The sequence below is a fragment of the Colletotrichum orchidophilum genome, assembly GCF_001831195.1.
Source record: "Colletotrichum orchidophilum strain IMI 309357 chromosome Unknown Scaffold_12.1, whole genome shotgun sequence".
NCBI classification, from domain to species: Eukaryota; Fungi; Ascomycota; class Sordariomycetes; order Glomerellales; family Glomerellaceae; genus Colletotrichum; species Colletotrichum orchidophilum.
The window spans coordinates 450,246-466,604 of record NW_019172968.1 but is presented as its reverse complement, the minus strand read 5'-3'; the positions used below and the strand labels follow the sequence as shown (position 1 = coordinate 466,604).

General features: G+C 51.3%; 5 protein-coding genes across 5 annotated transcripts; 3 read left to right on the top strand and 2 right to left on the bottom strand.

The window, feature by feature from the left end:
• Positions 1-648: 648 nt before the first annotated feature.
• CORC01_02269 (aromatic prenyltransferase) lies at positions 649-2,038 on the bottom strand (the record flags this gene model as incomplete). Its single annotated transcript, XM_022613920.1, has 2 exons — positions 649-760; positions 822-2,038. The coding sequence occupies 2 exons, from the start codon at positions 2,036-2,038 to the stop codon at positions 649-651; spliced, it is 1,329 nt and encodes a 442-aa protein (XP_022479714.1).
• Positions 2,039-3,448: 1,410 nt separating this feature from the next.
• On the top strand, positions 3,449-5,446 carry CORC01_02268 (FAD binding domain-containing protein; the record flags this gene model as incomplete). The annotated part of the gene is made up of 5 exons (XM_022613919.1): positions 3,449-4,297; positions 4,364-4,462; positions 4,531-4,865; positions 4,923-5,074; positions 5,142-5,446. The coding sequence occupies 5 exons, from the start codon at positions 3,449-3,451 to the stop codon at positions 5,444-5,446; spliced, it is 1,740 nt and encodes a 579-aa protein (XP_022479713.1).
• A 1,385-nt stretch (positions 5,447-6,831) lies between these two features.
• On the top strand, positions 6,832-8,762 carry CORC01_02267 (uncharacterized protein; the record flags this gene model as incomplete). Its single annotated transcript, XM_022613918.1, has 2 exons — positions 6,832-7,260; positions 8,118-8,762. The coding sequence occupies 2 exons, from the start codon at positions 6,832-6,834 to the stop codon at positions 8,760-8,762; spliced, it is 1,074 nt and encodes a 357-aa protein (XP_022479712.1).
• Positions 8,763-9,599: 837 nt separating this feature from the next.
• Positions 9,600-10,671, top strand: CORC01_02266 (uncharacterized protein; the record flags this gene model as incomplete). The annotated part of the gene is made up of 2 exons (XM_022613917.1): positions 9,600-10,218; positions 10,283-10,671. 2 exons carry the CDS (start codon positions 9,600-9,602, stop codon positions 10,669-10,671), a joined length of 1,008 nt encoding a protein of 335 aa, XP_022479711.1.
• A 248-nt stretch (positions 10,672-10,919) lies between these two features.
• CORC01_02265 (fungal specific transcription factor domain-containing protein) lies at positions 10,920-13,545 on the bottom strand (the record flags this gene model as incomplete). Its single annotated transcript, XM_022613916.1, has 3 exons — positions 10,920-11,868; positions 11,944-13,053; positions 13,541-13,545. The coding sequence occupies 3 exons, from the start codon at positions 13,543-13,545 to the stop codon at positions 10,920-10,922; spliced, it is 2,064 nt and encodes a 687-aa protein (XP_022479710.1).
• Positions 13,546-16,359: the final 2,814 nt, after the last annotated feature.

Sequence of the window (16,359 nt, the reverse complement as noted above, 5' to 3'; positions counted from 1 at the left end):
AATACCAGTAGCCGGTCTCCCGTGATTGTGAACGGCATCAACTCGGCGGGTCTCTGTACACGGACTGTTGCCATGTCCGATGCGATGCAAGAAACCAGAGCTTTCAGTCATGTTGGCGATTTGTCTTCGATCACAAGTTGCGGCTATTGAAGACATCCCCCTAATTACCTAAAGATCGTATTTGTCAGGCACAGCTACACACACGATTCTCGCGAAGTGATACCACTCTTCGATAATGCCACTTAAGTGGCGGCAATTAAAGTATCGTCAAAACCGTCTCCAGTGATTTGTTCGTTTGATTCAAATATGTTGGTTCATCTGTACCTAACTTGGGAAGCACGCCTGCTCACTTGCAAAAGTTATATTACTCGGTAGGGGCGATGGCAGTGTCCACAGAGTCAAAGAAAATACTCGACGAGTCACAATCATTGGAAAAAATCATTGAATCGTATATTTACATAATCTGCATCACAAATAAAACCGCCAAGTTATTCGTGTCATGTCTCTGATCTTCGTGATTTATAAACTCTAAGGGGAAACGCCGAAGAATCGGAATCCCAAGCTTCTCCCACAGAAACTGTCGCAACCACATTGCGCCTGACCCTGGATACAAACAGCCAACCAGCAGCTTCATTATAGCTTCGTTTTTCAGTCTTCTTGAATCATCGGCGAAAAATAGGAAGACATATAAGGTCCAGATTCGTTATAGTTGTAAGAGACATAAGCCAGTCCACCAGGCTTAGAATAGTCGCTGCCAGGCCTGTGTTTTTGTCAGTTCTGACTGCCAAATAAGATGTATAACAGGACTTGTGTCAACTCACAGTTTGGAAGTCTCTGTTGCACCACGCCAAAACTTGTCTGCAGACTCGTCCCATCCCAAGTCTCTTAGCACTTGCGCAAAGTTCTTCATAGTCTGCGTATCGCTGCTCGCAGTCTGACCCCATGGCAAATGTACCTTGATGTCGACGCGCTCCGCTCCTGGCTTCAGCTCGAAAGCGAAACACATACCCTTGTGCAGGTTCTGCATGTCTCGAGCATCTTTTTTCTGATCCGCCGCCATGCCTTGTGGCTCATCGAGGAGCAGGTGCCAAATCTTTTCCGCGGTCTCTACGCCCTTCAATGTGGCCTCGTCGGTCTGGGCTCCGCCCAGGGTAAAAACGTCTGCCAGCACTGACTTTGCGTTTGAGTTTGTCCGAGCATAGACCTTGACGCGCGCCTTGTTGGGTTCGATGCAGTCGACAGCCATCATCTCAACTATGCATGGCTCTTTGCACGTCGCCAAGTACTTCTGCACTTTTGCGGCCGATTTGGCGAGCTTGTCTCCACAAGGCTGCAGCTTAGGAATCATGTCGAAAACGATATCTGATGTCGCCGCACCCGTCGCGAAGTGCTTGAGTACGGGGAAGTGGTAGGATTTGAGAATGCGCTTTGAACCCTTCAAGTCGTAGGCGAGGAAAAGTTGCGGGACACGTTTCAAGAAACCAGGCATCGCTAGACGAGCAGCGGCGGCTTCTTCAGGAGTGACGAACCAGGCCTCGATGAGTTGCTCATACCATCGCATATCGACGTCGGAGGAGACCTGGGAGAGTATTGGGATCATGGACTTGCCAATTTCTCCAGCGAAGGGATCATCGGCAGAACCGGCAGTGTCGCCGAGGGGCTCAAATGAGTAGCGGATGAAGCCGTCGTCACCCTTGGTGAAGTTCCAAGATGGCTCGAATGTCGATCCATCGTAGGTCAGAAGCGGTCTCACTTTTGCCTTTGGTGTCGGGATTCCGAAGGAAGGCACAACGACATCGCGGAAGACGCGCAAGTGGTCTGCCTTCTCCTCCGGTGTATAAGACTCGGCGCTATTGAGCAGGGAGTTGAAAAGTGGTGCGCATTTATCCCACCACCACCGATGCTTTGGGTTGAGGGGAGGGTCAATGAGAATAGTACCATGATTGAAGCTTGAGGACAAGTTGTTGAACTTTTGAGGTGACCTTAATGGTGCTCCGAGTCCATCATTTACGGTACTGTAGACAGCAGATGGTGCCATGCTGAAGTCAAAGGAAGTGTGTGCTGAGTAAGATTTGGAAAGAATGAGTTGGAAAATGTTTACTAAGTATGCTCATATGACGCGGATATGTAGGAGGTAGGGCATCCTTCAATATTTATAGCTTCGGAAGACTCTAGACCTACGAGTTGAGTACGGTTCGCTCGGAGTGGAAACTTTCCAATCAGATCTACATTCCACTCCATCCGCCAAAATACCTATGTAGCTGACGATTGGACCAAAGGCCGAAGCCTTGTAGTTGGTCAGTTTTTTCCGTCGTCGGTCTCAGAAGTTCGCCGTCTACCTCCGGGGCAAAAGCCGACAGTGACTTTGATCGGGTATCAAGTCAGGGCAACGTCACTGCAATGCAGTCGTCTGCTGGACTATCGTCTTGCTGAAATTGCAAGGAAATGCTAATTGCTTAGGAGCGCTCCGTCATACACAGTAACATTTCATCTTAAAGTTGAAGCAAGGAGGCGATGGCCTGCCTGCTGTCAAGCTCAGACAGTCGGAGGTCGCGTGCTTGGAGTAAACGCGGAGAGCGATCGAATCAGACAGGGATAAAATAGCTGTTTCGATCGCCAAAGATCAGGCGAAACTAGAAGCCATGGCAACGTGTGATTCACATTGTCAACGAAACATTTGTTGGACGAGATTCGTATAGGGCAATTAGTGATAGTATCCTGCCTGCGCCCGTTACTCAACAAACCAAAGTCATTCACGGAAGCTTGGCAGAGGGCTGGAGTTTGCAGAGGGTGCTGATTTCGCTTTCGGCAAGCTAAACACGACTCTTACAATCCCACATGATCAGACGAGGTGGCTGAGGCTGAGACAACCGAAGATCACGACCTTGCCGCGTATTCCCTAACCATTCGCAGTCTGTCGGTGACCTTCCAATGCTACCTGTAAGTCAGTGTTGTACTTGTCTCTGTGATTCATTCGTCAGGTGAGAAAATCTGCACGGAGGTTCCCATCGGACTCAAGGAAGTTTGATTCATTGTCACCTAGTCACTTTGGGCAATTCGGAGAGAAATTTTCTTGACGGGAACGGGTTTTCTCGTGTAAATGATATTTGTTACCAGTCAGTCCAAGTGTCATGGTGCACTTACGGCCCCGCGCGGACTGGATCCGCGGTCATCTGGGGAGGCCGAACTCCCGAAGGTCCGTCATGGTATGGTTACTGGCAATAACTCATCCTGGGCCAGAGCTAGGAAGCTCACCGACGTCAGACTAGAAGCCTTTATCAATAAAAGAGCTGTTCCCCTACTTCATAACATGTGTTTACGAGCATGATTCTGTGATTACAAACACTAGCAATAATTGGAGGGTGACTTGTCTCGAGTCCGAACCACGCTGATCATTTCCTCAACTCTTCAATACTCTGATTTACAACTGGCCTATCTCGACAACACCATGGCACCAGGCGTCACGGCAGAAAATGGAGAGCACGCATCGAATGGTGCGGCGCCCGCTCCGCGATTTCTCCCTCCTGGTGTATCAGTGGAGAAGTTCCAGGAGTTCGCATCCAACTTGCAAAAGGCAGTCGGAAAAGACAACCTCCAGATCATTACCAAAGACACTCCCCTGGATGATGGTGACTACGAAACCATCGACTGCCAGACGCACGATATGCACTCCCTGTACGAGCGTGAAGAGTTTGTCGGCAGTGCGCTGATTCACCCACGCAATGTGACAGACATCCAAGCAGTCATCAAGCTCTGTAACGAGTTCCTCGTCCCTGTATGGACCTACAGCAAAGGCCACAACATCGGCTACGGCGGTGCCGCTCCGCGAGTATCCGGAAGCTTGGTGATGAACCTTGGGAAGCACATGAACCGAATTATCGAGGTCAATGCCACAGACTGCTACTGCCTCGTCGAGCCTGGCGTCACGTACCTCCAGATGCAAGCGTACCTCGATGACAATGGCCTACGGGACAAGGTGTGGCTAGACTCGCCAGAGCTCGGCTACGGCTCCATGATTGGAAACGCGCTGGACCACGGTGTTGGCTTCACTCCCTACGGTGATCACTGGATGATGCACTGTGGCATGGAAGTCGTACTCGCCAGCGGAGAGGTCGTCCGCACGGGAATGGGTGCGATGCAGAGTCCTGAGGGTCGGAAGCAGGCTGCTCAAGGGGTGCCGCCCCAAGATCAGCATCAGAACGAGTGTTGGCAGCTCTTCCCTTACGGATTTGGTCCGATCAACGACGGCATTTTCTCTCAGAGTAACAACGCCATCATCACAAAGATGGGCATGTGGGTGAGTAACGGTTGGAGAGGAAATTGGTTTTGAGACGAGGCGAAGCTGACATGGACTGATACACAGCTCATGCCCGCACCCCCGGGCATCACTCCCTTCATGGTTACCTACGAGAAGGACGAAGACCTTGAGGCTGTCGTCGATATCATTCGCCCACTCCGTGTTGTAAGTAATTGCATGGATACCCTGCGAGTAGCACTGCTGATAAAACTCGATAGAACATGGTTCTCCAGAACGCGGCCAGTCTCCGTCACATCTCGCTCGACGCATCGCATTACCATCCCCGAACAGCATACACTGATGACCCCAATATGCCTCTCACGGAAGCACAGCTGGATGCTGCGGCCAAGAAGGTCGACCTTGGTCGATGGGTCTATATTGGCGCAGCCTACGGGCCGGAGGCAATCCGCAAAGCCCACCTTGAAATCACTAAGCGGGAGATGACCAAGGTCCCTGGTAGCCGGTGGTTCCTCCTCGAAGATCGTAAAGAGGAGCACAGCACTTTGCATTGCCGAGCTGACACAATGCGAGGCTTGCCAACATGGGATGAGCTCCGGTGGCTGAACCAGTAAGTTTCTAGAACGCCTCGTCCCGATGTTGGTTGCAGCACTGACCAAGTACCCAGATGGATTCCTCACTGCACGTTCCTGTCTTTCTCGCCAATTTCCAAGGTTGATGGCAAGTCTGCCATGATGCAGTATAACATGGCAAAGAAACGCTTTGCGGAGGCGAAGCTGGATTACTTTGGCATCCTCAGCATTGGCATGCGTGAAATGCGTAAGTCATCCATCATCACACAAAGGTATTGGAAAATGAGTACATGTACTCACGCGTGGCTGCACAGACAATATCGTATGCATCGTTTACAACAGGGAAGACCCCGACATGCGTCGCCGTGCGCAGTGGCTCGTCCGTACTATGATTCAGGATTGTGCCGATAATGGCTGGGGCGAGTTTCGTACTCACGTCGCTCTGATGGACCAGATTGCGGATACGTACGACTTCAACAATCATGCGCTTGGCAAGTTGAACCAGACCATCAAAGATGCGCTAGACCCCAACGGTATTCTGGCTCCCGGAAAGAGCGGCGTTTGGCCCAAGAGCTATGATAAGTCCAAGTATGTGCTCAACAAAGATTACATCAAGTAGAACTTTGCAGATCGCGAGAATGCGAAACCATCGTCACGTCTCCACTTAGTATATGAGTAATTTTCTTCGAGTATCCATCCAAAGTGGTTGAAACAGTTGTGATTGAATGAGATCTTCATCATACGTATATAAAGCCACCTAGCTGGCTGGTGCGTAAAGTAATTTTCTACTAAACAACGCCTTCTATACTTCAAATACTCCTCGGGATGCAGTAGACAACATGAAACCTTGAAGAATTAGTTAGGTACGTGAAATATTGGCAAAACTGGTAATCATTTCCCTCCACATCTAGAAAGCGTCATAGTGGCTTGATTGTGAAACACATTGAAGAACCTCGCTTAATAATCAGCCCTGATGGTCTAGCGGTATGATTCTCCCTTAGGGTCTTCAAGACAGTTCTGGGAGAGGTCCCAGGTTCGAATCCTGGTTAGGGCCCATTCCTTTTATCTTTTGACCTTGCAGTAAGTGTTTTTGCTTCCCTTTTGTAAATTGAGATACTACATGCTAGATAGCTGTCTAGCTTAGGTATTTAGGTAGAGTAGTTAACTCGATGCTTTACTTCGCTTCTTTCTCCGCATCATACAGATATCTAATAGACCAACCAATGTCGTCCATTTATTTATCTTAACTATCCCTGTTTTATCATTTGCGTTTCCGCACTCGCTAATCAAGGTTTCAGAGTGCAGTGGACGGGTTGCTAGCTGCCAAGCCAAACTTTGAATAGAAACCACATCCTAGTTCATCTAAACAACCGCCAGCCCCTCATGTGTCTTCTCTGCCGTAACGAAGCTTTCTTGTTATCAACTCTGTGATATTTCGAGTTACATACGCTTTCAGCGTTAAGCCCGAGAACCCGTGGTCCCAGTTTCAGATTACAAGAAACATTCTCTGCTCCCAGAACTTTCGGAATCCGGATATAGGCCGTGGCAAGATGGTCAAGTTGGGACGGAAATTCTCGCCGGGCGGGATGTATGAGATCTTCGTTGCATCGACATTAGACGAAGCATTGTTTCGGCATGAAGTAAGAATCTGTATGTAGGCTTTTCGTATCCTAACTCTTTCAGAAAAGCTTTGTTAGCAGGCTGGTCTGACTCTCGTTTTAGCTGTCGTTCATGACCTCCCCGAAAGGAAAGTTTCGGGGCGCTCGGGAGTGATTCGAGTTGGTGCGGTTGACCAGTCGTCATACATTCTGGGCGCGAAAGTCACGAGGCACAAACAGAAAACCTTCTGCGCTCATATGGAACTGCGTGACCCATGTTTTTAAATAAATTAGACGATTCTCTTGTCATCACGGTTTCATACCATGGAAACTACGTCTGCGCAAGTGAACCGCATCAATATTCAGTAATTATCTTGAACACACAGAAACGCAGGCGGAGATCAACATGTCAAAGGAGTCTGCAAGCCCTACAGTAGCTCTGGTGACTGGAGCGAACCAGGGGATCGGCTATGAGATTGCCAAGAGACTTGCGTCTGAACATCCAGACTACCATGTCTTCATGACAGGACGACGAAAAGAAGCGATTGAAAAGGCAGCTTCAGAGCTGCAGGAGGCCGGCTTGAATGTAGAGCCCCTCGTACTCGACATCACCTCCGACGACAGCATAAAATCAGCCCTCGACATAATCCGCTCCAAATTTGGCCACCTTGACGTTCTGATTAACAACGCCGGTATCCTCTCGGGCAAGCCCGAAGACTCGATCCGGCAAAAGCTCACGACGGTCTACGACACCAACGTCTTTGGCACGATCGCCGTCACAGACGCCTTTATTCCTCTTCTTTGCGAGTCTACCAAGGTCAGGCGCGTTGTTTTTGTCAGTTCTGGGCTTGGGAGTCTTGCGGTTAGGACGGATCCGGGCCAGGAACTTGAGAGAGACTTTATCGAGTACGGTTCCAGCAAGGCTGCACTCAATCACGCTGCGATGACCTTTGCTTCTAGATACAGGGACGAAAAAATGTGGAAATTTAATATTTGTTGTCCTGGCTACTGTGCTACCAGCATGACTGGGTATGATGGGACTGATGAGGCGTCGTTGGGATCGATTCAAGCCGTTCATTTGGCGACGTTGGGGCCTGACGGAGACACCGCGACATTTACGAATCGACATGGGCCGATCCCGTGGTGAATTTCCGAGGGACTGGCTGCGCGACAGACTGCCGAAGCTGGAGATGCTGGTTTGATGTTTCGACATTGTCAAATGTACTCCAACTTAGTTCAGAAGACCGAATCACAGAAGCTGAGAATGAATCAAAGGAAAGGCCGAGAATAGCTGATCGTTCTGATCATCAACTTATTAGTTACTATTTTGCGTTGGATGCATTGACCACTCCTATCAATCGCTCTTGTATCAGCTAGCGAAACAATCTTTGTGCTGGCGCAACACCCGCGGACGCGTCCGGATGTGTCCGGTTTGGTGCCAGGGATGAATGAGAGCGCGCCAATCAGGCGAATGTGTCCATGTTACTCCAAGGGCGTGCCTGGGACTTCCCCGCTCCACCTCGTGGCGCATTCAAACGAAAACGACTCTCACCCTCCACGGCCATGTCCCATAACATCTTTGATAGCTAAACCAAGGACCAGGAAGCTTGAAAAGATTGCCACTTCGAGGCCCTCTTCATCATGGATAAGCCTATTAGACGACCCTACCGAGGCTCATGTCACTGCGGTCAGACGCAGTACATCGTCTTCCTCTCATTCCCTCACACTCTACCTCCGCCGCGGGCCCCAAAGGACGAAGCGCCGCGATCCCATCAGGACTTTTACAGATGCAACTGCACCACCTGCCACAAGGCCGGATTTCTCCACATGCGCCTCGCCTCAGCTCCGGACGACTTTCTCCTTCTGAAACCTCTCGATCCGTACAATGACCTTGGCGACTACACCGTCTATGAGAAGGATTTGCACTTTCTCTTTTGCAAGACCTGTGGCATGCGATGTTTCATCGTCATGGGGGAGGGCGAGGTGGCAAACGTGGACCTAACGACCGTGAAAGCCGGTGCCGATGCCGATGCCGGTGCCGGCTCCGGTGTGGAGAAGGGGGAGGAGGAGGCGGCCCGCGGCAAAGACGGGGCGGCGGCGGGTGAGAAGAGCGTGACAAAGGTGTGGAGACCGAGGAAGCAGGGGTGGGTGGAAGGGAAGAAGTTCGGAAGCTATTTGAGCGTCAACGGATATTCCGTCGACGCCGGCCAGGATGGGTTCGACTTACGCGAGATAACGGAGAAGAAGTGGATTGGGTATTGTGATTGGCTTGAGTTGCATTCCGAAGGGTCTCAAGGGACTCGACATGATCGGCCCTGGGAAGGCGGCGCTTATTGAGTTGGTTCGAATGGTTGCATGTGTTCAGTCAAATCCCGGAATGATAGGGGACTGAAGCGACGCGTTAAAGTGGATTTGAGCTGAATATAATGTTGGTTGGATCATGTTGCGCGGGGACGATGAGGGGGCCGTCGGGATATGGATTCCCTCGCATCCATAAAAAGATTCCGGCCTCTGATATGAGCACCGAACCAAACTTGTCGCTTTTACTCCTTCGTAGTTCGTTTCGTGAATTTCTGCTTCAGTCCTGATAGCTGTGATATCTTAGATGATTAGAACTATAATAATGCACTGCAGTCATCCCTACTGAGTCGTGTGCTCCTGGATATTGCTGACGGAGTATCACTGCGGAGGTCTGGATTCCGCTCCCGGCTCACTGCCGCGGCGCCAACAGAGAGGCTTTAGCGGAATCCACCATACCCCCTTTGACCGTCGCTGGGTGAAACGATCTCCTTGCTTTCAAGAGACTATGCAATTAGCAAAACTCTAAGCCCGTATGTCCCTTATCGTTGGGCTTAAGTTGCATGGAAAAGTACGAACTTTGTTGGGAGACATATCTTGGCGCTATCTTCATCAGGTCACACACCCTGTCTGGTGCCATTACATTTGATCAAATGCCGCGCGAGTCCCACATCTAGGCAGCAAGCAGCGCATCAAAGAGATATAAAAAAAAAAGGGTCTTTGAAAGGTCGTCCGAGGTCAGAGGAGCCCGTCAATCCTATTTACCTCTCACCTGCAGTTGTGTCGCCTCCTCGCATACCTTTGCTCTCCAACCTTGCCATACGAAGAACCAACTCCCTCCCCGAAGCAACAGCGACAGCAACAGCAACAGCAACAATGACAAACACAAACCGCATCGTCAAGGTAGCCGTCACCCAGGCCGAGCCCGCCTGGATCGACCTCCCCGCGGCCGTCACAAAGACATGCCAGCTCATCACCGAGGCCGCCTCCCATGGCGCCCAGCTCATCGCCTTCCCGGAGTGCTGGATCCCCGGCTACCCGGTGTGGATCTGGACCCGCCTCATCGACTTTGACCTCAATGTTAAGTACATCAAGAACTCGCTGCAGCTTGACTCGCCCGAGATGGCCACCATCCAGGCCTGCGCAAAGGACAACAACATTGCCGTCTCGCTCGGGTTTTCAGAGAATGACAACCACTCGCTCTTTATTGCTCAGGCCCTCATTGGCCAGGACGGCGAGATCAAGGTGCACCGCCGCAAGATGAAGCCCACGCACATGGAGAGGACCATTTTCGGCGACGCGTCGGGCCACTGCCTGAAGAGCGTGGCCGAGCTGCCCTTTGCGCGCGTCGGTTCTCTGGCATGCTGGGAGCATATCCAGCCGCTGTTGAAGTATAATACGATTGCGCAAAAGGAGGAGATCCATATCTCGGCGTGGCCCAGCGTCACCCCTCATTCCGGCGGTGGCCCGGACATGTGGTCAATGAGCGCGGAAGGTATGTCTACATCATGCCCATTATTCCAAAAGTTTCCCGAGAGACTCACAAAGAACTTTGCTAGGCTGTCAGAACCTCTCCCGCACGTACGCCATCGAGTCCAATGCCTTTGTTCTTCACAGCACAGCGCTCATCTCCGAAAAGGGGATCGCGGCGCACAGCAGCTCCGGCGGCGCCATCATGTCGACACCCGGCGGCGGAACCTCTGCCATCTTCGGCCCGGACGGCCGGAGGCTGTCGGAGCCCGTTGACGAGAACACGGAGACCATTATTTACGGCGACTTGGACTTTGACGCCATCCACAGGACCAAGATGTTTGCCGATTGCACCGGTCACTACAGCAGACCGGATCTTCTCAGGCTCAACGTAGATAAAGAGATTAAGATCTTGGTCAGGGCGGATAGTGATGCGGCCAGGGAGCCGAAGGAGGAAGAGGCAGTGCTTGTTCTATAAATAGCTATTTTATAATTGCGATTCTTGTCTTATTTTCTAGCAATCAAACTTGATAATGGGAAATTGCATTCCACCCAAAAGTCATGGGCTTTAATTGTTGTTGCTGGCTGATGGCAACTTCATGGGCAATCGTGAAGACTCGATGAAGGCAATGAAAACGAGAGGTACGCTTAGGTGAATGATAATCTAACCTCTGGTCGTGAACGTTGTCCCTTACGCCAAACGCATTCCTCAATCTTCCCATCCATTCATAAGCCGTGATTACTTGAAAGCCAACTAAAATCTTCGCACTCCGTCAGCCCCTGAAAGGCCTGCAGAAAGTCAATAGTGCCCATGGCATTCGTCCGCGCGCCGCTCAACCCAGACACGTCGAGAGTCCCCAGAGACGCAAAAGAGTCCATGTCCAAAGTGCCAAAGTCCACAGGAGGCGCATCCGCCGCAGCAGCGCCGTACCCATCCCACTCGTACTCAAACTGCACCTGATTCGCACCACCCAAGTCCGCCTCGCCCATGTCTCTACTCTGCGTAATATTCGCGCTGAAATCCCTCTCGGCATCAGGCGCTGCCGCCGCCGCCGCCGTCTGCTCGATCTGATAGCTGAACTCGATAGGCAGCGCCCTCGTAACGCCCCACCGCTGCGCCAGCACGCGAATGATCTTGATGCTCTTGGCGGCGCGTACGGGCCAGGAGAGCTGCAGCTCGCGCAGGAGCTCGAGGCACTGTCGAAGCCAGTAGGTGCTCTGGTGCCGTAGCGCGGGTGTCCAGCTCGTGGCGTTCATGAGGTGGACGATGGCGGCGCTGAGGAGGTGGTGGATGATGACGGGGTTCGGGGACATGTCGAAGCCGTGGGCGCGGCGGTAGGTCCGGACGAGGCGGGAGGTTGCTGTTGCTGCGGCGGTGAGGGAGCGGAGGACGAGGAGCATGAACTCGGCGTTTTGCCTCTTGCTGCTGTTCCCGGGCTCGGCTGCTGTCGAGGTTTGAGAGATCGCGGCAAAGATGCGGAGGAAAGGAGGCATGGTGATGAGGATCGAGATCTGGTAGGCCAGGTGGAATTGGATGACTGGTTTCGGGGTCGAGTCGCCTGACAGATGGAGCCTGTCGTCACGGGAGCGGAAGAATGCACTGAGTGCGTCCTGGCTTGCCACGAGGATGCGAACTTGTTGTGATATAGGTAGAGATTCAAAGTTTGTTGAAAAGCTGAGAGATCGAGGTTACTCGTGGGTTGTCCGTCCAGGGAATGCTGGGAAATAAAACGGAGGAGATGGTACTTACACCTGGTCCATGTGCTGGTCGTGTAGATACCACAGCTTGCACTGCCATGCAAAGGATACCTGACCCAAACTTGCTTTTGAGCTCTCAAAGGTCATTTCAAAGTCTGGCACGTTGACTCTTCGCCACGGTAACGCGCAATTCCGCCCAAGAATCGAGATGGCTGTCCTGTCAATGATGTAAAACATCCAGAAAGTGCGAATCTCCTGCTCCGTGGCCTCCAGCTGCCTGGCTTCGCACTCGTCCAGCGCCAAGACGTGCAGTCTGAGATGTACGCACATGCCGGCGGCCATGGAGATGAACATCCAGCCAAAGTGGTCTCTCCCCATGGCCAGCGAGCGCCAGGACATCATGGACAGGCCCTGGATGACCTTTAGTGTCGGATTCTGCCTGCAGCACGTGAAGATGAGGCTTTCCGCAAAATGCGCAAATGCGTCTCCTATTAGGGTAGCATCGGGTCTTCGTGTAAAGGTTGTACCGGTGGCGATGATGGCGCTGTGCAGGAAGGCTTCATCTGGGGTTTGGTAAGGGTAGCTGTGCAGAAAGTCGGTTGTCGTATGTGGCGTAAACTGGTGTTCCTGGTTGATATTCTCCAAAAAGAGATCAGCCATCTCGTATATCAGGCCCTTTTGTCGGCAGTAGACGAGGACCTGTTCCGGAGGGATGACTTGATTGGCCAAGGGCACTGCCGGCCGTACGGGGTCGACGGAGTAGTGAGACCCAGTAGCAGGGTCGTCGATGATGGTCACCCCGTCACCGACATTCGTCCTCCATAGCATAACGCACAGCTCTTCCATTGCCATCTGGGACCTCTCCTGCGTCCCTGAGTCTCTGCTTGCACTACCCCCATGGTCTTCTATACAGATGATGTCCTTGGTGTTTTCGTCGTTGTCACTGACTGCGAGGCCTTCAGTGGCGTCACCTCCATCGGCCTCACCTCCATCGAGACTCTCTCGGAGGGTCGCGTCCGGCTCTGCGGACTGAGATGCACGGCCACTGAGAGACAATGATGGGGACGGTTCATTGTCGACGCTTTGCTTCTCCAGAGCCAAGAGCAGCGACTGGACTTGGGCTTCAAGGGCTCTGACGTAGTCCTCATCCCAGTATTTCCGTCTGGATGATTACGTTAGCGACACATTCGGCTGTACTTAGCATTACTTCTAGTTGAGGTGACTAGAACTGGATGACACACTTTCGGGGCCGTTGCTCAGTGTATACACATTCCCTGCTCTGCCTGCTGCATAAGGAGCATGCAGGACGGGCAGCATCGCACTGCCGACGGGATAAGCTCGTTAGTCGCGGAGGTTCACGAAAGGACTAGAGACTAGCAAGGAAGCCGAGGAAAGTTGCCATGCCGTGGGGTTTAGAATGGAGCAAATACTTGGGGTCAGTTCTCGCGCGGGATTCAGGACCTACTTTTCGCTTCCCTGCCCTGCAACGGTCACAAGCGAAGCTTGTTGATTTCTGGGACATGGCCGTGTTGGGAAGGACCGGGGAAGTGTTTGGATCAGATGTCCAGTCTCTTGCGGCCACCTGCAGTTGAGTAAGCCTACCCTTGTCGCGTCTGCAAAAGGCCGCGCGAGATTGGGTGGCGACTCACTTCATCCGGCTGCCAACGGTTATTTTCCTTTCAGCTATGGAATTGATTGACACACCCTCTGTAGTCGGACGAGTCCAGAGAGGTGGGGGGTGCGAGACCTCCTGGGAGACCTAGAGGCAGAGCTTGAGTCGTTGGATATGACTCTGCTGGAGAGCGACTGACGTCTCACGTTTGTGGTGTCGTCGTGGTTTATCTGCGGGGTGGAGACCTCCGCAGGATAAGGAAAAAGGGCGTGAATTGAACATGTCATAGACGGATGGCACCGGGGCGCAGATGAGGGGTTTGCGAGACATTTCTCAGGGCACGAGGGGGCTGACAACCCTGATATGCTGAGTGGCTGCGGATGGTCGGAATGATTTCCGATGCCCATGCTATAGACTCCCGAGCTGAACTCTCTGATGTGGTTTCTTTTTGTTCTGTGAAGAAGGGGTTCTTATCAGCAGGATATCTTAAATAAAGAGGGCCTAGGGGCGCGGGCCACAGGTCATAAATAGGTCGACGCGGATAGCTATGGTGAGCGTGTCATGCATGTTGCTACGGGCTGGACGCGCTCATCTCCCGTCCCGTACTGCTTAAGTGCAACCAAGCTACAAGTTAGGGACCTGTACTCGTAGTCACATACCTTTTGGCGAACAACCCCAGGTTGGGCGAATAGCCTAGTCGGTAGATAGGCTGCTTGCCACTTTAGCGCACTTCGTGGGCCAACCCTTCATTCACAAAGGTGAAAGACACCAGTGACGCCCGAATTGGTAAACACTAGGGGCCGGCATTTACCCATATGATCAGCAAGGATGTATTTTCTGTTCCAAACGAACGATGGGAAGTTCCTCATCGATAAAAGACCTTTCAAGAGAACCTCCGCGAAGCCGTGGTGGGTCGGCAAGTCGTGAGGGGGCTGGATTTTGAAAAGCTTTCACGTTGGCGGCAGAAAATCTGCTTCTGTAGCAAACCGGTCAAAGGCCAAAGAGATGATTAGAAATTTCGCAGGATTTTAGGCGTTGAACCGCGTGGGGGTCTCGTAGTTGGCAGTGGACGACAAGTCTTTTATCGCTCATCTATGCTGGTGACCAGAAACGGCCTAAATTGAGACAACAACTATGGTGTGGGATTAGTTGCTAAACTCCACCGTCTAGTTCAAGTACGACAAGATTTAGTGGGCTGATGTCATGCTTCAGGCATTGAACAAAATCGTATGCCATAGGCACATCAGGTATTCTCGCTGCCTCTGAGGGACACTTCCTGAAGGTAATAAATGCTTATTAGACTCTGATTGCTTGAAACATGAGGCCCGACTAAATAATTCTCAGCATTTCGAGTTGCATTCTAATATACCTCTGATCATCCTCATATATTGTCACAAAAGGGGCTGATACAGCTATGAGACAGGGCGCGGATACTACGCGAGTCAGGCGAGGGTATATATAAGGGCACATCAGACACAGCCTTCTGAATGCCGTCATTCAGACAGAAGACAGACCACAGTTTAGGTGCCGATTCCTATGAGCTATTCTATATGCTGATTCATCGCATATATTGATACAGAAAGTACTCCACTGCGGGAGCCAGTCAAGCAGATAAGAGGGATAATTATTATTTAAAAATTGATCTTTTTAATCTAGAATTGAAAAAGATCACAGAAAGCTCTGAAAAGGATCTGAGAACCAGCTAGATCCATCAGTGTTACTCTACAAATCCCTCATTTTGGGATTCCATCCAGTCTGATCCTTTGACTGTCGATGGGGGGAACTGTGATCCCAGTTGTCATCCCTTTGCTAACCTCCATAGTTCCAGCCATAATAAACGACTCGAGTATTATTAACTTGGTGCAAGACCAGGGCCAAAGGCTCCCAAGACTTTGGCAAATAATCAAGAGTTCTTCAACTGAATCCTTCTATAAAGTTGCTGGGAGAATTTTGACTGCTCAAGGGGCAGCATGAGTAAGCGGAACTTGTGTAGGCTTCCAAAGTTTGAACCAGTACACGGCAAGGAGTCCCCGATTGAGTTCAGTACCGATGCCATGCCCACCTTAAAAACGGACGGTTCGCAAGAGAGAGCACTTGACGACCTAGGATTGATGATGTAACCCCTTTGAGCAGCTACTCAGAGAATCCTTCCGGCACATTGAGAGCCCTACTGTTTGTGGAGATGATTGCTTCCAAAGGATTCACACGTGAGCAAACATGCCCAGCCAGTGGACCTGAGGATCTTCCAAAGTCAATTGGGAAGCTCGCGTATGAGTCATCGAGGCAACTATCTTCGCTGACAGTTGAAAGATAGCAAAGCATTCATGTATGAAGGGAGGAAGAGCTTTCGTCTCCAGAGCCATTGATGGTTCGGGCCTCACTCCAGTCAACACCGACATAAAAAAATCTTCAAATTGGTTTCAAGTCCTCTATACCAGGGTACCGATTCGACTTTTATAGGTACAGTCAGTGTTGAGTCATATGATCTGACTTACACCATGATCTCCAAAGCATAGTTCACTTTGGGTTGGTGAGTGTTTCCTGATAGAGCTGTCATCACAGGTTTTTGAAACCCGTTCAAGATGAGGTTTATTGCCACCGTCATTGTCACCTTGGACTATCTCGCCATGGCTGCACCCCGCCCTGAGGATCAGGCAACTTCGCAGCTGAGGCTGCAGTATCTGCGTACAGCCTGGCTTGGTGCAAAGTTGCAGGCTTCACGAACCAAGTTTTCAGGGACAGCCTGCCAGTAAAGCAGGAATGGGGATGTTTGCAAGGCGGTACCATGAAACCAGCTTGCAATTGAACGAGTGACGGCCATTGTAAATATCCAATTGCGTCAAACTACTGTCTCAA